Source organism: Tupaia chinensis, unplaced genomic scaffold (assembly GCF_000334495.1).
Source record: "Tupaia chinensis unplaced genomic scaffold, TupChi_1.0 Scaffold000316_1, whole genome shotgun sequence".
In the NCBI taxonomy this organism is placed as follows: Eukaryota; Metazoa; Chordata; class Mammalia; order Scandentia; family Tupaiidae; genus Tupaia; species Tupaia belangeri.
The window spans coordinates 9,388,441-9,408,887 of NW_006159809.1; the positions used below are offsets into that span (position 1 = coordinate 9,388,441).

The following is a 20,447-nucleotide window of genomic DNA, read 5'->3' on the forward strand; positions in this document are numbered from 1 at the left end:
TCCAGCTAGCATCTAGTGTCTGGTGTCTCCTTAAAGGGTGAAATCACTTGCATTTTGGTGAAACAAAAAATATTATACTGACTATTACATCTAAAACCCCAATCAGAATCTGCAGAGGTCGCGTCATAGTAGGAAAGCTTTGTTCTCCAGCCCTCCATACACAATTATGATCACTGAAAAGTAACTAGGGGCTGGAATCTACCCCATGTCCTATTCATCAGTCAGGGGTGCCCCTGCCCCATGGAAAGGGTGTCTTTTACTGATTCTCGCAAAGACATCATATGGATTACAACAGTCCTGGGTTTTTCCTTTATTTGAATATAATTTTCTCATTGATTTTGCTTTCATAAATACAGTTTATTATTTGTTTTGTCTCAGTCTGAATAATTTTGAGAAGCCCTAGGTAACGTGCATCATGGTCTGGCTCTGGTTTCTGTAGGTATGGCTTCCCAAAACATGGCACTCCATGAGTGAGCACATGAAAACCAAATAGCATTTTCTGCCCATGTCTCAGAGACATCCTGGGTCCACCTGACTAAATGAGTTGTCCCACACACACACACACACAAAAAAAAAAAAAAACCCAAAGACCTGACACTTGGGCCCAGCCTCAGGATAAGGCTAGCCTGTTGCCTGGGTCCTGAGATATACCAGCCTCAAATGCCTCCATCAGGTTCAGTAATCCAGCTGTGGAAGGTTCCATTTCACTCTGCCTGAGACCATGGTGGAATAATGTAGTCTTTGTGAAAAAGCAACAGGTCGTTACAGATGTCCACGTGTGTCTCTGTTCACCTTCATCTTCTTAAAAACTCCATCAATTTATTTACTGGGAAATGTGGTGTTTGTCCTCCAAATGTCTTTTCCCTCTTAGGGGGTAATTTTGCTTCTTGGTCATCAGGTAGCACCAAGAAAGGGAGCAGAGCTGGCCTCTCTGGCTGTCCCTGTGGTATTCCTTGGGATTCTCAAACATCTGTCTTAGGCTCCTTCATGGACTTTACAAATTCTTTGACTTCTTCTTCCAAGGCCTTGTTCCTCTTCTCAACATCCTCCCGGGAGCGTTCTACGTTGCGGAGGCTGATTTCCAAGGCTGCAAACTTCTTCTTCTCTTTCTCCAGTTCTTCGTTGAGTCTCACCACTTTAGCCCAGACATCATAATTTTCCTTGGCAAGACTACAAGGAAGGAAAGAAAAGAATGAATGAATGACATATTAATTCTGGACTCTCCCTTCACTATTGCTCAAAACCTCCCCTGTTCATTTTCTTTACCAAATCGCAAACTTATACCTCCAATTTACGTTCCGCTCCCATATGAAGATCTCTCAGTAAACCTGAATTCCCAGAGCACTCTGAGTCTCTCATTGTCATGTAACACCATCTTTCAGCATCTCTTCTTTTTCATGCTGTTTTATATTTTGTAATTTCAACCAGATAACTTATTCTGAAAAAGAGGACCACCTCTAATATATTCATATTTCACTGTCATGGCACCTTAAATTAGACTTGCTCAGTAGATAGTGTTGAAGTCCCATTCGCCTCCTCATCCTGTTTCAATGGAGAGCACAGATCACAGCCTCCCTTTACTAAAGTCTTCCAGGGGATTAAGATTGAGGTCCTTTTAGGGAACTACCCTAACTTATCAGAAGCAATGGTCCCAACTGTTACACTCACATTTCTGAATCCCATTCCAGGTGAAAGTGAAATATCTACAGAATTTTGAATTCCTGGGATTTTCATTCTTACTAGCTAAAATCCAAATGACCCAGGCAACAGGCTAGCCTTATCCTGAGGCTGGGCTGAAGTGTCAGCTCTTTCTTTGTGTGTGTGTGTGTGGGGGGGGGCGCGGACAACTCATTTAGTCAGGTGGACCCAGGATGTCTCTGAGACACGGGCAAAAAATGCTATTTGGTTTTCATGTACTCACTCATGGAGTGCCATGTTTTGGGAAGACATACCTCCCTACCAGGCTGCATTAAATATACCATTTTTAAGCCAAAGGAGGGAATTTCAGGAATATTGGGAGACTGCGTGATTGGAGATCTTCATTCTCTGGAGCGCTGCCTCCTTTCTCCCCAAATGTCCTCCCATTTTCATAGAACACTTGAGCTTATCTGTTGCTCATGCCTCGGGTTCTATCTTCGAGAGGGCTAACCCATTCTGGATATAACAGCCCTTCTTCAGAACCTTGACTATTCCTCACTACTTCTTTACAAACAAAAACAGTTTATTTATGTATTTTTTCCATGAGTGACAGAGAGAGAGATAGCATCCCCAACAGGGTCTTAACTGTGATCCATCCCCAGCCTCAGCCCTGGATTATGGGTACACACATGCCCAACATACTCAAGGAGGTCTCTGGATACAAGCTCGGTACTTTCCCATGTGGGTCAGCTTCTCACAGGGTCACATTTTACTGATGCACTTCTGCTCAACCCTGCTCTCTACTCAGACTCTATTCCCAATCCATCTCCTCTTAGAGCTAAATTAGTCTCCTAAGGTGGCACAGAAATCGCTCCCCTGAGGAGATGACCATGCTGCAAATGTAGTTTTCTTCTCCAAGTTCTCCATATCCCCCTGGTCCCAGAGTAAACCCCAGTGGGTCAGCATGCTAGAACTTGACCACAGTTTTCAGTGAAGAGGTAGAATCTGTGTGGGAGCCTGGCTGACCTCAATTCAAATTCTAGCACCACCAACCATTAGTTGTGTCACCATCAGGAAGGTATACTACTTCATGAGCCCGCATTTCTTGGGGATATCACTTATTTCATAGAATCTCTGCCTGGCTTAAATGAACAGCTGTCTCTGAAGCCCACAGCTGAGAAGAGAGTATTAATAGGCTGTTAATTCTCTTCCCTCTGTTGTGGTTGGGAGGTTACCCTGATAGATATCTGCTCTATTCAGGGGCTGCTGCCTCCTTCCCTACTCCCAATCACCCTCATGACAAGTGCTGTGTGAGCTTTCTCAAGGGCTTCTAGGGACACTGCCAATACATTATACAAGTCTTGTAATTCTACAAATGATTGATTTCAGGACACATTGATTCTAGATGGGGAGCCCTCTGTAGCCAGTAAAGAAAGAGGACTCACAAAAGGCTTCTTTTAGGATACTTAAGTCTTAACGGGCTAACAAGAATCTATAAATGTGAAAACGCTACTTATTTGCATTTTGATACCTTATGACTAGTGTCATGTGGGCAAAGCTGGATTGAAGTTTTTCCTATCATGACAAAGAACTTAGTGGCCATCAGTAGGGTAGAAAGGATTTCAGGAAAATACTCACATGAGAGAACAGACTGTGCCTAAGCATCCTAGGACTTTGTACACGATGATGGTAACAACTACCTAACTGACCTCCCACTTCTCTGTGCCCCTTGTAGCTCATACTCAGTGGGAAGCCAGCAATATGACCAAGCATAAGTCAGGCTGAAACCATCTGGAAGCTCCCAACCTGATTAGGCTTCACAGTGGCTGATGAAATTCTACTGTCATCTGGACCCCTGTAATTCTCTAACCTCATCGCCTACCTAACCACACCTCCCTCCCACACACACACACCACTCTCCTTGTGCATGAACATGCAGACCTGTCCTTCTCATGGCCTTGGCACATTTCCTTCTCTCTGCCTGGCAGACTCTTCCCAATATAAGAGCCTGACTTGTTCCCTCACCTCCTTCAAGTCTTTACTTAAATGTTGCCCTCTCCCCAAGGCCTTTACTGCTCACTCTATTTAACATTAGAACCCCCATCTGACCTCTCCAACTTCCAGACCCACTTTATTTTTTTCTGTGACATTTCCCAGCATCTGACATAGCATATACTTTAGTTTTATACTCATATTTTCATTGCCTGTCTTTCCCCACTGGAAGGAAAGCTCTGTAAATACAAGAACTCTTATCTCTTGTTCAGTACCATTTCCCACCACTGTAATGGTGCCTGGCACGGAGGAGGCACTGAAGAAATAGTCTCGGAATAGATGAATGACGTTAATAGAAAAAATGTTAAGCTCCTTTTAATTCATTAAAGCATGTTCATTTGTTTTTGTTTTTAGTTTTGGCTATAGGACACATGTGCTCCCTGGAGAGGGACAGAGAGAGAAAGAGAAAGAGGGAAAGTGAGAAATCACAACCCACCCAGGGGGAAGGGGGGATAGCCATGCTATAATCCTCTTTCCTCCATTTTCTTGGGATTTGGGGCATGCATGTACAAGCACCTGGTGTATTTTCCCAAACTGCCAAATCCAGGACTCAGACCACATGTTTTGAATTGGGTGTGTGGGATCCAGCCATCTTAACCATCATGCTACTTGGCTGGCCTAAAGCATGTTCATTCTTGAGGAAGCACTATTGAACATAGATTATTAAGCTACTTAAGCCAGATATTTAATTTTTTATAAATCTGAAGTTTTGAGGTTTTACTAATTTTATCATCTCGTTGTTGTTTACCTTTTCCTTATTAGGACTGGCTGCTACAGGTTACTCTCTTCCCTAAACTATGGTTCTATAATGTGACTTCTTTGGTGGATAAAAACACTAAACATTCTAAAAATGGAAGCAAGTGCTATGCAGTGCTCCTCTGTATGGCACTTACTTTTTAATCTGTTCCTCATACATTTGCTTCTGTGTTTCTATTTCCTTCCGTAGCTCCTGGACCATTTTCTGCAAAGAATCAAGTTCTTCTACTCCAGAGTTCTTTTTTCCAGACCCACTTTCAGAGTCTGGGCTGGCAGGAGCATCTCTTTTTGAGTCACAGGCATGGGAGGAATGCTCACTCGCTTCTCCCCCAGGCGACCCTGGCAGGGCAGGGACATTATCGTAGGTAGAAGTCCGCTGGGGGTCAGAAAGGTGGTGCAGATCTTGAGACATTGTTCTCCTGTGCCCTTCCCCTGCCTTCACCTCTGCAGGTGACCAGAACTCATTTTTAAATATCTCCACTTTGCTGCTGTTGGCACCTTGAAAAGCTGATGTCAAGAAACATTTCCGGTTAGGGAGAGTTTGAGTCCGTTTTCGAGATTGCACCTTCCAATCTCCTAGCTTTTCTCTGAGGGCTTTGCTGGTATCCTCCAGACAACCATCACTCGGCTGTTGTCCAGTGGGGCTAGTTGCATCAGAGTCACTTGTCTGGAAAAAATAGCCATGGATGTTACATGGGTTTTTCCCAACTGTATATCATGCTCCTAAGATAAGGATTAAAGACTTGGAAGATAAGGATTAGAGACTTGAAGAAAATGTTTCCTGATTACACACCTATGAAAGTCTTCATTAGAAGACCATCGCTTAGTTTATTGTTTATTACATTAATTAATTATCTGCATGGAATTTTTTCCCAAAAGAATATTGTACTTAAAGGAGCCCAGGCTCCAGTGATGAGGTGTCAACCAAAGTCAACTGTTTGTGGTACAACAGTCTTAGAGTAGGAGGACCTTTTCATAATTTTAGAATGGAAAATGTTTCTAACTAGGGTTCAAAATCCAGAAGCCATACAATGAAAGTTTGATAAATTCAACCGATGGATTACCATGACCTAAAACATTAAAGACAACAAAAATAAAACAAAGAAACAAATCACCACATGCTAAATTGAAAGACAAATGATGAACTAGCAAAAACATTCGGAATGTATGTCACAGACAACAGGCTCTTCCCAGTAACACACAGAGTCCTAAAAACTGTGAAGAACAAGACCGACAACCAATGTAATTATGAGGCAAAGGACAAGATCAGACAGTTCACAGAAATAAAAATAAATGCAACTGTCCTTACACATAAGAAAAGATGTTCAACCTCTGTCACAATAAGAGAAATTTAAATTCAAATGAACATTACTAAAATACCGATTCCCACCTATCAGATGGGCAAAACCCAAAATTTGACAACACACTGTTTCTGAGACTGTAGGGAAAAAAAGTTCTTTCATGCATTGCTTGTAGAAGTATAAAATGGCACAAACTCTAATCATTTTTATCAAAATTAAACATTCAAATTTATTTGCCTTCTGACTCACCAGTCCCATTTCTGGGAATTTATCTCAGAAATTCATCTGCCTGAGTACAAAAGGGGTATTGTCGAGAGTCACTGCAGCCTTGTTTGTAGTGAAAAAACTGAAATCAACCTGTTCATCTATAGGAGCTGGGTAAGAGGGACCATGGTACCTCTGTAGAATGGAACACTACACACCTGCCAAATATATCATGTAGCTGTCTAGGAACTGATGTTTAAAAGAGTCTCCAGGAAGACTACACACATGCCAAATATATGAAGTAGTTGTCTATGTTTTGACATAAAAAAGTCTCCAGAATATGTCATTTACAAAAACGCAAGATACAGAATAGTGGTATGTGCATGGAGAAACATATTATATAATATACATTACACAATTTGTAAATAACAATTTATAGTCCCTTCTTACGTTTGCATAAAGGGACACCAGAAGGACAAATAAGAAACTAATAAAAGCAGGGAGGTACGGGGTGAGTGAAAACAGTAGAGGGATTATGATTTCTCAATGTACACCTTTTTCTATTTTGTGAATTTTTTCAACTGTTATACACAGTTCACATATTTTAAAATTAAATTATAAAGAGAAGAAAGAAAGGGTAAACCTTATAGCAGTGGTTAGGCACTGTGCAGAGAGAGCAGAACCCCACATGACTGACCATAGTTCCAATTCTGGTCCCAGCAGCAATGCACAGGGCATGTTCATGCATGCCCAGGATCCTGATGGAATGGATAAATGGAAGAAAAAGGGCTGTGGCATGACTAGGCCCTGTTAAGGAGTTCTCTCTCTCTCTCTCTACATCCTCCCACAACTGGGGCACATTCATGTGCCCTCTGGCATTAAAAAAAGGAGGAGAAGGATAACAAGGAGAAGGAGGAGGAAGAAGTAGTCAAGGAGGAGGAGAAGAAGAAAGGAAGGGAAGAAGAAAGAAAAAGAAGGAAAAAACAAAGAGAAACAGAGAAATACACACAGAGAGAGACAGAGAGAGAAAAGAATGAGCCCTAAACATAAAATCAGATAGTTAGGGCTCAAGCCCTCCCTCTAATCTTTCTAGCTAATCACCTGCTTCAGCAGCCTCATTTGGAGGCAAAAGCACCTAAGTCCTAAAGAGAGAACTAGATCAGAATCCTATAGTATGCTAGTGCTGCCACCTTGGGCCCATTGATCAAACTCTTTGAGCCTCAGTCCCTCACTCAGAAAAATGCAGATGAAAAATTCTGCCCTAAGGTTTTAAGGAGAGGACTCTGGAGATGATCTATTTATTTTTCCTAGCCCAGTGCCTGTTCAGAGTAAATACTAAACAGCAGAAACTTGTGAATGAGTATAACCATAGCCATTCTCAAGGACTGCTGGAATTATCTTATTACATACACTATGAACTTATGTAAAATGTAATCTACCTTTAGAGTGCTGGTAAGATGTATTGTGTCCAAACAGACCTCACCTAAGGAAAACCATAACCACTACCTACCTTTTATTTATTTATTTACTTACTTACCTATTTTTATTTTTTCCCATCTTCAAGATTAATTAAATTATAATAGGTAATTTAAGTCATCTGGTCAACCAGAAAATCAGAAACCTTAATTTCTTGGCCACACGTAAAGAGGCAAGCTGCTTTATAAAGTTTACATGTTCTTTTAAAAAAATCTATTCCTATAAATACATAAAAATATTTGACCTTTGTAAGTTATTGTCCTCATATAGTCTACATTTGGAGTCAGCAGATGTTTTGGACATTGGGAACGTGAGCTCCAACCCTTCAGCACAAACAAGGGGGCTGACATTGCTGAGAAGGCTTATCAGGGAATGAGAAATATTACACGAACACAACATATGCTTTGAGAAAGGAATCACGTTCCATGTGTTAGCAGAAAAACAGTTCTCTTGACTCTCAGCTGGAATTTTCAACAACTATCATCAAAATATTTACAATGTGGTACATATTTTTTTCTATTGAATCTCTGTGGATTGTGTTGAAAGAATTTTTATAAAATTATTTTTTCTGATTTGTCAGAGAGTGCATACACTTGCTAGAGAGAGACAGAGAAAAAGAAAGTGAGAAAGAAGAAAGAACCCCTTTCCCCCATGGGGGATGGCCACACTGTAATCTCTTCTCCTCCATTTCTTCCTTTCAGGATTTTGGGCATACATGCACACATGCCTGGTGTGTTTTTTTAAGCTGTCAGGTCTGGGATTCAGAAGGTGCATTTCACCATGAGGGATCCAGCCACTTTAACCACCACACCACAGGCTGGCCCAAAAGAATTTCTCTTTGAAGTAGGATTCAGTGAGAATGGACAATGGCCAGTTATTGGGTGGTTAGCACACTTGTCACTAACTCCACTTCCAGGATGCCAATAGAGACTAGATTTTCAAAGAGGCAAGGCTTTCAAACTATGTTCAAATGGGTCCATATCAACAGTGTCCACTGCCAGACCATCATCAGTAATTCCCCAAATTACCATCCCAGGGTAGCTCCTACATGGAATGACCTGGACTAAAGGAAAAGGTCAATGAAAGTAGAAAGGATCTATGTGTCTTACCATGTTACTGAAGCTGTCTGTCCTAGAAATTGGAGTATCTTCTGTCGCATCCCAGCCCACAGAGCTTCGGGCCACTGGAGCTTTCTTGGGGTCACTTTTCTGGGAAGGGGGTGACAGGGGTGCATCCTTGGACTTGGGGAAGAGGACTTCATGATCTCTTATCATCATGGTCATCACTCTTTGGATCTGAGGAGTTCCTGAAAAAAAGAAGAAACAGATTCATAGTGCTGAGCCTTGGGATAGGAGACAAGTAGTCTTCAAGATGTCTCCAAAATTGACTCTAAAAGCACAGGGCTCCAATAGACCACAATTTGTTCCTTGAAGAACCCTTCTTACTTGTTTGAAGTAGGAGATTATGGTAAAAGTGATGGAATAGAAGGAGATATGTGTAGGATGAAAGAAGGAGTTGTTAAGGTTATCGTCAGTAGATACAGTTTTGATCAGGAAAAGAGGCAATATAACAGGAGGGAAAATGAAGACATACTTTTTTTTTTCTGATGTGGTCCTAAATAAGGCAAATATGGCACCTGGTTTTCTATCACACACGTAGCAAATATGTCTCAGGCATAGTGCCTCCCATGCCCATGGAGCCTGTTAGTACTCAGTGGCAGAACTTCTGCTCACTGAGCCAAGACACAGCCTTAGAAACCTTCTCAACTCAGTTTTTCAAGCAGTCTTTTTATAAGCTGGTTTATAAAATAAAAACTGTTTACTTTATCTGGCTAGTGGTATTTGAAAGTAATAAAAGGACTAAGGTAAATCACAGGTGGCATAGTGGTCAAGGAACTGGACTCCCACACGGTGACTGTGGTTCAAGTCCTGGACCTGGAAGCTTGAAACTCATGCCAGGCAGATGTGCATGTGTGTCCAAGATCCCAAGAGGAGAATGGAGGAGAAGAGACTGTGGCGTACCCATTCCCCTCCGATTTCTCACTTTCTGTCTTTCTGTCTCTGTCTCTCTCACAAGCACACATACCCTACAGTAAAATCTTTTTAAAAAATAAAAAAAAAATGGTTTGGCAGGTGATGTGGTAGCTAAAGGCACTGGATTCCCATATGGCCAGCCACAGATTGAGTCCCAGACCAGGCAGCTTGCTTTCTCCCTTTCCCTTTATCTCTTTCTCTCTCTCTGTCGCTCTCTGGTGAAATTTAAAAAAAATAACAATAACAAATGGAATTAAATACATAATTAAATAAATAATTCTTTTTCAAAACTTAATAAATAAATACTAAAGAACACTAGCTGACTATTTTCATGGAGGTCTACTACACAGTGTGACCAGTGGGCAAATCCTTGACCACTCTCCTCTGTTGTGATCTGGAAGATAAAGCTAATCCCTCTCCTGCCTACATCACAGGGATATTGTACAAATTAGACCAGATAAGCTATAAATGGTTGGCAAACTACACAGCAGTGCACAAGTGTCAGCGGTAGTGATGTAATTGTTATTATTTCCGCTGGGCCTGCCTTTTCCATGGGACCAGCTATACCTCTCATGATCACAGCAGGGTCTTCAATCTTTGACCTGATAAGATTCACTCCAATCACAGTTGCCAGATTGTCCACGCTCATCTTGTTAACAGCACAGTTCAGCTGGATTTCATGGAGGAACCTGTGGGCAGCCAAGAAATCCCGTAATAGAAACAGGAAGTTGCCAGGAGGAAGCACTTCAAGGTACCAACAGCACTTCTGGGATGAATTCCAATTCTTTCCTCCTAATCTCAGAAATGGGACCAGTCTGATTTGCCCAAAAGAGTTTAGCTTCATCCTGAAAGATTCAAGACCAAGAAAGGGAAACCCAGCTGCTCGGGTATGGTTGGGGCTGGAGATGACATGGGGAATCATGTCAGTAGTAGATGGGTCCTGCTCAGAAAGTTAAGAGGATAAAGGGCCCATCTCTGTTTTCAGTACTCATCCCACTGGTCTCCAGAGAAGAACATTTTATTGGTGAGAGATGGTGGATCCCTGGTGCCTTCTTACTCTCACCTCTTATTAGAGCACCAAGAACATCTAATGCTTAGCAGGTGTCAATAATGGACACTGAACTTTTGCTATCTTTCTACCCATTTGAGGCATGAAGCTCTCAGCTTCACTGTGAGAAAAACCTGAACAGATTGGTAAGGGAATTTCAAAATGTATTCTCTAAAAAACATTTTTAAATGAATAGACTGAGGGAATATAAAATTCCAAATAAAGAGAAGTTATTATATAAATAGCAATATGTCCAAATGAGGGTACTTTATGAAATATTATGGAATCATTTATAATCCTGTTTTACTATACAGGAAAATGCTCATGATATAACAATAAGCCAAGACAAGCAGGATACAACTCTTCATATATACAGTATAATTCCAATTTGGGGTAAAAAATTGTTTCCCCATATCTACGTTGATGTATGAAAAGCTCTACCACAGAAAGACAACATCTGGAAAGAAATACATCCAAAGTGTTCATAGCAATTATTGCTGGATGAAAGGATCATAATTTTTATTTCTTATTTACAGTTTTCTGTATCCTCCCTTCCAAATCAGGCAAGTATCATTTCTATAATCTAAAAACTATAAGACATTATTATTTAAAAATAAAAGATAATATTCAGTTTTATCTGGATGAAGATCCGGGCTCCCAACCTGCCTACATCTGGGCCAAGCCACGGTGATGGCACATAGCCTTAGTCCTCAGAAAGGGTTGAAAAAAAGAAAAAAGGTGGCCCAGAATCCATTTCTCCAGGGCACCAAGTTAAGGGTCAGAATCAGGAAGGTGGGTGATAATTCTAGAAACATGATAAGGCTTCTACCCAGGATTCTGGACAGTGCTGACCTGAGGGAGGGAGCAGGATCACTGTGTGTGCCAACTGGGTTTCCAAATATCTTTAAAATCATCTTGTTGAAACAGGAGGCTACCTCAGGGCGAGGTGAATAGGGTTGGTCTTCCAAAGGTCTGGACCAGAATCTCTGTGTTCACACAGATAGCTCCTCCTCTCTTAATCAGAGGTTTCTTTCCAATGTAGCTGAAAACTCTAGAATTGAATACCAGGAGACTCACCTGCAGATGTAGCTCAGAAGACTGTAGTTATCACGAGGAAGGATAGAAAGCTGCTTCATCAACTCCTGTTGAGCCTGGGAAGAAGAGATTTTTAACACCAGTAAATGAAGTTGCTCCCTTGCCAACAATGAGACCTTTGAACATAACTGGTCATAACTGGTAAGTCTGTGCAGAAACGACACTTTGCCAGTCACTCTTATTCCTATAGTTTTGTGGGGCTTTACTTTTTTTTTTTTTTACTAGAAAATATAAATCCTCAAAAAGTTGAAAAAAAAATAGTACAGAGAGAGTCATAGTTTTTCATACAGTGTACTTTTTAATTTGTCTGCATTTACACCATCCCATTCCAACCCTGACCCTGAGCTACTCTAAGGCAAGAACCATTTGACTTTATTTATTTATTTAGCTTAATAAATGCTTGAGTAACAATCCAAGATTCATACCATAATCAAATATCTCAGAATCACTGTAAAGGTAGTGAGAAAAAGGAGAATACTTCTGGGGAGGGTTTCAAGCAATATGGCCTTGCTGAGACCTGCCGGGACACAAGGATGGGCTAACCAAGCTGGAGGGGAGGTGCAAGGTTGTACTGCTCAAGCTCTGCAATGCCATGAATGTCAGATATGGTCATTCAGAGAAAGAAAGGATGGGAACGTTTCTTTGTTCTTTTTTGCCACAGCTGCCTGTAGGATCTGAATCACCATGTGTAGTATCATGCTTGTCAGAAGATACCAGGTCACACAGGCATGAAGGCACTCCTCAAATTCTGAGTATCCCCCGTGACCTGAGCACCTCTCATCACCTGAGCAGCCCTCATCAGAAACCTGAGCAGCTCTTCTGTAGAAAACTGCCTGTAGGCAGCACACTGAGCAGACTTTCCGATACAGATGACCTGATGCATGCTGAGATCCCTCCTCTTTAGTCAAGTCAAGTGAATTCTTTGCCAAGGTTGCTAAGACTGACTTCTCTCAACTACCACCTCTGCCATGTTTTCAACACTGAGAAAGTGTTTCAACGATGTCTCTCTGTCCTCTCCAGATATGTCTTGTCATAAGTGTAGACATTCTAAACTATGCTGCGCTTGAGAAAAGTTGGGAGAAGCTGGCCTACAGTGAGGGAGTTTAGGAGTGAGAGTCTTACTGTCAGAACAATTTCTATGTGCTCTTTTACTTTCCCTAGAATGGAGGGGTGAGATGTTGTGTGGATGTGTGAATGAACCAAATTGATGCCATCTCTGTCCCCCTCCGCTCTTCTGCACATTTGAAAGTTATTCAGTACTAGCTCTGGGTGGTAGTTCCATGTTGGAGTTAAATTCTGACCTGAGGCAGTCATTCAGACTGAGATAACTGCTCCAGCCATTGTCCTTAACAGCAAAAATGCTAATACTTTTTGATGTTTAGCCTTGAGACTTCTTCCTAGGGAACTTTCTTCCCTGTCCTTAACCATAGGTGGGCTAGGGAACTTTGACCTTTTAGTTCCCTGGAATATTCAAGCCTTCCTCCCAAGTTTGTCTTTAAATTAATTCAAGGCCATCCTGGGGCAGGGAAAGGGGGGCAGAGGGGAGGTGGTGCTTTCTCACTTTTCCTGTCTCTATCTCTACAACCCCTCATATACTATAGCAAAACAAGACAAACCTTTAAAGGTTCCAACTTGCTGAGAAAGGGATTCCTAGAGGCCTGAGTGGTAACCGGCTGAGCCTGGGAAGGAAGTAGGGAGCAGCAGGCTGGCAAAGTGGGACTTCAGGGAAGTGAAATCTGCAGTTCCCCACGTCTAAATACCAACCTCCACTGAGTCCCAACCACTGTTTTGTAAGCTCCCTCTGATATGCTTTTACCAAGTCTTCTATGGAATTGTCTGCTTCATTTTTTCAGTCTCAGAACATGGTTGGGCAGATACCATCTGAAACATTTCTCTTTTTAGCTGACTTTTAAATCTATTTCCATAAAACATCACTCCTTTTACAAACGTGAGCTGATATATCTGCATAATTAAGACTTTCCATGTCCTTACCTCCTTTTCCCACAAAATTGACAAAACATGTACAGAATATCCTACATCAGATTTGTTAGGCTGGAGGCCTGGGCAGGTTGGATGTGGGGGTTGGATGGCACACCCTAGTCAGCTGATACAGCCCGGAACTAACCTGTCATCAGACCTGTGATGCACTTGGATCTAACCCGGATGTAGTAGGTGCACTCCACTCTGAACACATCACCAGATGTTACGTGGCACACTAGCCTGCTCTCTCCCTAAACTCTTACCATACATGGACTGTTTCTTCCTCTAAGACACTCCTCCTCCCTATACCCTTATAAAAATCACTAAACTCCACCCTAGTGTGTGACTTCTCTGGCCCATCTCCCTCCCTCTCTCTCCCTTTCTGTTGGACAAGAGAACCTCACCCAGGAGTGCTCCCAATAAAGACTCTACATTTCTATTTTATCGCATGGTTGGCTCATTCCTTACATTTGGTGCTGGAATCTGGGACGAGTTTTGTGTCCCACAGTCCTTGTGAAAGCCTCTTCTACCCTGAACCAGGAACCGACATGCCAACTGCCAACTAACCACCTGCCCTGGCCTTCTGAGGGTAAGTCCACCTGCCCGTGGTTTCTGAGACTCAAACCTCTTTTGGGTTCCCTGTCTGAAAATGCAGCTGTGTCAGGGTCCCCTCCAACTCCTAGAGCTCAAGGGGTTTGTGGAGACATTCTGATCCCCTGCTGCCCATCCTCCATTCTGCTCCATGAGTGCAAAAAGAGATTAGGGACACCTCTCCCTTTTTCTGTTCACTTGAGTCCCAGACACAATGGGTAACACCAAGTCTGTCTCCTAGCGAAAGACGTCCCTGGGCTGACTGCTCTGTAACCTCACCAAATTAGAACTTGCTCAGGATCTACACTGTAAGTGGCTGATATTCTATTACACTGTGGCCTGGCCACAATACATTTTGGACAACAAGTCTAAATGGCCTCCTGAGGGAACTTTTGATTACAATATCCTCACTGATTTGGATAACTATTGCAGAAGGGTAGGCAAATGGTTGGAGGTTTCATATGTGCAAGCCTTTTGGGATCTATGCTCCCGCCCCTCCCTCTGCACCTCCTGCACTACCGCCCAAGTCCTTCTCGCAACAAAAAAACACACAGTCTAAGACCAAACCTCTCTTAGAGGCCAATCTCTCTCCTATAGACGAACCACCCGAAACTCTTACCTCCTCTCCTTCCCACCCTACCTTAGGGTTCCCCACCATATTATGGTCCCACTTCAGTGCTGCCAGTCCCACCCTCCCCACCGCTCCCCCTCCTTCACTGACACTGCCTCCTTCTCCTCCATGTCCTTTGCTCCCATCCCCTCCTCTCCTGTCTTCAGTTAGCTCACATACCCACTCACACACTCGCCCTTCTCCTCCCCCTTCCCCCAGTTTTAACCTTCTCTGTCCTCTCCGGGCAGTGGTGGGACTTGTCAGTCCACGTTTCCTTCTCTTTCCAAGATCTATCTCAAATAGAAAGAAGACTGTGTTCTTTCTCTGCTAACCTCATGGCTTTTATCAAAGAGCTTCACTATCTTACTCAAGCTTATAATCCTATTTGGCATGATCTCTATGTAATCCTGTCCTCCACCCTTACTGTGGATGAGAGAGAGAGTCCAGGCTGTAGCCTGAAAATATGCCAACCAAGCCCGCCTGGTCAACTTGACTCTCCCAGTCAGACAAACAGCTGTTCCTATTACTGACCCCCAATGAGACTATCAGGTAGGAGACACTGGCCCAAAAAACTGAGACTACATGACCCAATGTCTCCTGGCGGGAATGTGAGCAGCCTCTAACAAAATTGTCAATTTTGACAAACTCCGGGAAATCACCCAGGAGGCAGATGAAAACTCAGCTGTGTTCCTCAGTCACCTTACAGAGGCCTTAACTCTTTATACATGATTAGATCCTACTTCACCGGCTGGGGCCACAGTTTTGGCATCCCACTTTATTACCCAGTCAGGGCACGATATTAAAAAAAAAAAAAAGAAGAAGAAGAAGAAAACAAATGGGCAGAGGAAGGCCCTCAGACCCCTGTCTGTAATCTGGTGAAAAATAGCATTTAAGGTTTACAATGCCCAGGAAGAAGCAGCTGAGTCTAAAAGCCAAGCCTGCCTTCACCCCGAGGTGGCATTCCAAACCCAGGCCCTGATAGCAGCCCTAAGACCGGCAGCCCCACACGGGCACAGGAATAGGGCTTCCTCATCTAAGTCTGTTCCCCCAGGACCATGCTTCAAGTGTGGGAACATGGACCACTGGGCTCGACAATGCCCTTGCCCCCAACTGCCCACATAGCCATGCCCCAAGTGCAAATAGCCCAGTCACTGGGGAAGTGACTGCTCAATGGCTGACTGATCTCTGGCACCTCCACACTGGGGACAGGTCAACCAGGCAGTACCTTCTTGGGAACTGTTGGTGCTAGCCACCAACTAAAGAGGCCCAGACTCAAAGACCACAGTCACCCTCGCTGAGCCCAGGATAATGATACAAGTAGCAGGTAAGTCCATCTCCTCTCTTATGAATACAAGGGCTACCTACTCTGTCCTGCCTTCCCATTCGGGGCCACTTTTTCCTTCTCAGATCTCAGTCATGGGAATAGATGGCACACCCTCCTGCCCAGCTCGGACAGGCACCCTAGCCTGCCATATAGAGGGATGCCCATTCTCCCACTCCTTCCTAGTTATACCATCATGCCCAGTCCCCCTCCTGGACAGGAACATCCTTCACCAATTGAAAACTACCCTCCAACTTCAGGCTGCAGCCCCTGCCACTCACTTTCTCCTCCCTCTCATCTGCTCATCCATTGACTCTGCTCTCTCTGTCCTCCCTCCTTTCCTCTTTCCTCCACAAAGTTAACCCTGATTTCTGGGACACTTCTGAACTGGTTGTGGCCTCCCACCACACTCCAATTCTTATCTGCCTAAAAGACCATTAATTCTCATCTGCCTTCTCTTCATGCTTACGCCCTGTTTCCTCAGGTTCCTCCAAAGTCAAATCCAAGAAGTTTCCCGAGTGGTTGTCAACCAAATGCTCCTCCATCTGTACACACAGGTTCCCACTGAGCCCCCAGCCCCCAACTTTCCCTCTTCACCTAAACTCAGCATGACCCCAAAGGCTCCGCCTCCTAATACCATAGCAGGAAGTAGCTAATGATCTAATGGCGTCCTATAACACCAAAATGAATAGTCAGGATGTTAGGTCAGAGGTTTGGGCAGCTTAGATGTGGGGGTTGGACAGCATGCCCTAGTCAGCTGGTACAACTTGGAACTAGCCTGTCATCAGACCTGCATTGTACTCGGGTCTAACCCGGATGTAGTATGTGCACTCTACTCTGCACATGCGCTCTACTCTGCACACGGGACTCCACTCTGCAGACGTCACCAGACATCACGTGGCACACTAATCTGCTCTCCCTCAAACCTTTACCATACGTGAACTTTTTCTACCTCTAAGACACTCCCCTTCCCTACATCTTTATAAAAATTGCTAAGTCCCGCCCTAGCACACGACTTCTCTGGCCCATTTCCCAACCTCTTTCTCCCTTTCTGTTGGACCAATGAACCTCACCTAGGAGCACTCCCAATAAAGGCTCTACATTTCTATTTTCTCATGTGGTGGCCTGTTCCTTACAAGATTGTGCCATTAAAATTTTGTGTAACTACAAAGCTATAACATGAAAACATGATATCATTATTATTCTTTTTCTAAATTTAAAATATAAAATCACCTTTTATCTTAGAACATAAGCAAATCATGAAGCTCCCCTCTTTCAGCAGGGATGGACATCCTCATAGCTCTGTTTTCTTAAAGAGCTAGGGCACTACTTCATTTATTAAAAAATAATACACATACATATACACCTTTCTGGGAGCAGACTACATATTCTGATGTAGAACAAAAAATAAACCTTCCCTTAAACCAATACCTTGAAATTAATCATTTTTTAAAAGTCATTCACCTTGGGACCAGCAGATGGTATAATGGCTATGTCACTGGACTCCCATGTAATCGACCGCAGTTTGAGTCCTGGATGCAGTGGCTTAAACTCACACTGAGCACGACTGCATGTGTGTCCAAGATCCCGAGGGGAGAATGAAGAAGTGACTGAGGTGTGGCCAGCCCCCCTGGGGGTAATTTCTCGCTTTCTGTCTCTGTGTCTCTGGTGAGCGCACACACCCTATAGCATAAACCTTTCCAAAGTAAAAATAGTCATTCACCTGTACCATAATTCCTTGGTTCTCAAAACAATCCTGAACATAGCAGGTATTATGAAAATTGTCCATCTTCAAATTGTCCAATGCAGCAGCTACTTGCTACATGTGGTTTAAAATGTATATTAAATTTAAATTAAATTAAATTAAAAATTCAGTTTCTCAGGGACACTAGCCACATTCCAAGGGTCCAATAGCCATGCATGACCAATGTTTACTGTTCAAGAAATTATATCACTGTAGAAAGTTCTATTAGTTCAACTAAATAAACCCAGTCTCATAGAAGATGCATACTTTGGTCAATGGCAAAATCAAAGCAAAATGTAGGTCTTCTTCATAGATTTTTCTGCCAGAGAGATTTCTTAACATAGTAGTGATTAAAATGAACTTACTTAAAGGACTTATAGGGGGAAACTTAGACCCCCATAATAGCAGTTAAACATACATATATTCCTGAGCTATCTAGTTTTGAAAATATTGGTTAAAGACCATGATTTTCTTTTTGTTAGTTGGATTTTATTATTTTCTTTTACTTTCCTATTTGGTTAATTTATTAACATACTATACTATGGGGACCAGCAGAGGACATAATGGTTACATCACTAGACTCCCACATAGTCAATGTGGTTCAAATCCTGGACCGAGTGGCTTAAAACTCATGCACAGTATGGCCAAAATCCCAAGAGGAGAATGGAGGAGAAGGGATTTCAGCATGGTCATCCCCCTTGTGGGAGTGACTTCTCCCTTTCTGTCTCTCTCTGTCTCTTTAGCGAGCACATGTGCCACATAACAACAACAACAACATCTCTTTCAAAAATTGCACTGTAGTGATTGCTGAATATAAGGCTTGTTTGAAAATAATTCACATAGGATCAAAAATCCTGTCAGTAAGCCAGCCTCTTAGTGCTGTACATTGGGAACTGGATCCCATATGAGTAACCATGATTCAAATCCCATCCCTGATAACTTGAAAAACATACCAGGCACATGTACATGCATGTCCTAAATTCTGACCAGATGGAGAAATGGAGAAAAGGGATTGCAGAGTAACCACATCCCACTGGGGGATTCTCTCTCTCTCTTTCTGGCAAGCACACATGCCCTCTGGAAATTTTTAAAATCCTACTTGTGAACTGGTGCACTCTCATAACATGATGTTACAGAAGGTGATTACAGACCCAACTGGGAGCTGTGTCTAGAAGGAACAGAGAAGCTCCCTGTCTTTCCTTGTGCTGGCATGTGCAGTCCCTGAACATCCCTGCCTGACATTCATGGCCATCATGGAGCTTGAACAGCTCTGCTCTCCAGCTTGGTCAGCCTGTCCTTGCCCAGCATGTCCCAGCAAGGCCATATTGTTTGAAACCCTTCCCAGAAGCATTGTCCTTTCTCATTACTTTTAAAGTGATTCTTTGATATTTGATTATGGTCTATTTTGTTATTGGATTGTTATGTCCCATGAAGGCTGTAGTTTGGCAGTCACCAGGATTGGCATCAGCTGCCATTGTTCCTGAGGAAGTTCAAGTTGCACAAGGTATCCCATCTTGGGCCCTCTAACACACTGTTGCCTACAACACCTGTGTTCAGGAAACCAGTCTGACTTTCTTCTAAAGCAGGATAACTGACTCTAATAAGACACAAACCTTTGTCTCATCTGCATTCATGAGCTGCCCGCAAAGCAGGAACCCTTCATACTGGCTCCAGGGAACCACAGGCTCTGGAAGGTCTCGGAGGTAGAGCTTTAACAGGGAGGCCACAGTGTGCACATCTGTGTCTCTGCAAGAAATAAAGCAATGCTCTTTGAAAGGGAAACTCCCCACCTCTCCTCTCCTCCACCTTGGTGATACTCTCAGTAGAAAAGAAGTTCCAAAAAGGCATATTGCAGAGGAGTGAAGACTGATAAAGAAGAATCAGACCACACATTTTTGCTAAGCACCCCCTTCTGGAATAACCACCTCACTTTTTTCTCTGTCCATTACACCCAAATGCCTCAAAGGTGAACGCAAAGCCACTTTTTCATTAAACCTTCTTCAACTACTTGGTATTCATTGTTTTTTTTCTTGCCTTCTTCAAGTCACTTAGCATCATCCGAATAGTTTCTAATTTTTCATGTATTAACTCTATAGCCTTGCCTCAGTATTTAACTTCCCAGAGGGCTTTAAAAAGTTCTGAGGTTCATTTATCTATTCACTCAATAATTCATTTATTTAAAAAGCATCGAGAGCATATATTAGGTACAAAATGCTATATCAAGTACTGGGATTTCAGTAGCAAACTCAAGGGACACACAGGTCCTCCAGCCTCATCAAGCCACAGAGCTGCGGGAACTCAAGTGCTACCAGGTCACTGTGATATTGTGTGGTTTGTCCTGCCAAATGGGAAGGCCAGGAGTTAGGGTTGTATAAAAATGTGAAAAAGGGACACCCAAACCAGAGTTGGGGAGCCACAGGTGACATTCCATATAAAGTAGCACCTCAGAGATCTGAAAAGTGGTGAGGAGTTACAGCACAGATAAGTGGCATGCATGCCTTCCTGGAGGGCGAAAAGAAAAGATTCCACTGCAGAAATTGAGGCAATATTCAGATGATTGCCTGAGTGGCTGGAAGAGACATAGGCTTTGCGGTTCAG

At 42.9% G+C, this 20,447-nt stretch overlaps 1 protein-coding gene across 2 annotated transcripts in view; it reads right to left on the reverse strand.

Moving 5' to 3' along the window:
* Positions 1-297: 297 nt before the first annotated feature.
* The window catches only part of ARHGAP25 (Rho GTPase activating protein 25), a 95,481-nt gene continuing 75,331 nt past the window's right edge, over positions 298-20,447 (reverse strand). For both annotated transcript variants that reach the window (XM_006151293.3, XM_027772988.1), the window contains exons 6-11: positions 19,463-19,595; positions 11,586-11,659; positions 10,028-10,149; positions 8,537-8,733; positions 4,584-5,113; positions 298-1,170 (exon numbers count right to left, since the gene is read on the reverse strand). In XM_006151293.3, the coding sequence (XP_006151355.1) occupies positions 963-1,170; positions 4,584-5,113; positions 8,537-8,733; positions 10,028-10,149; positions 11,586-11,659; positions 19,463-19,595 (1,264 nt within the window). In that variant the 3' untranslated portion in view covers positions 298-962. The remainder of the gene's footprint in view (positions 1,171-4,583; positions 5,114-8,536; positions 8,734-10,027; positions 10,150-11,585; positions 11,660-19,462; positions 19,596-20,447) is intronic.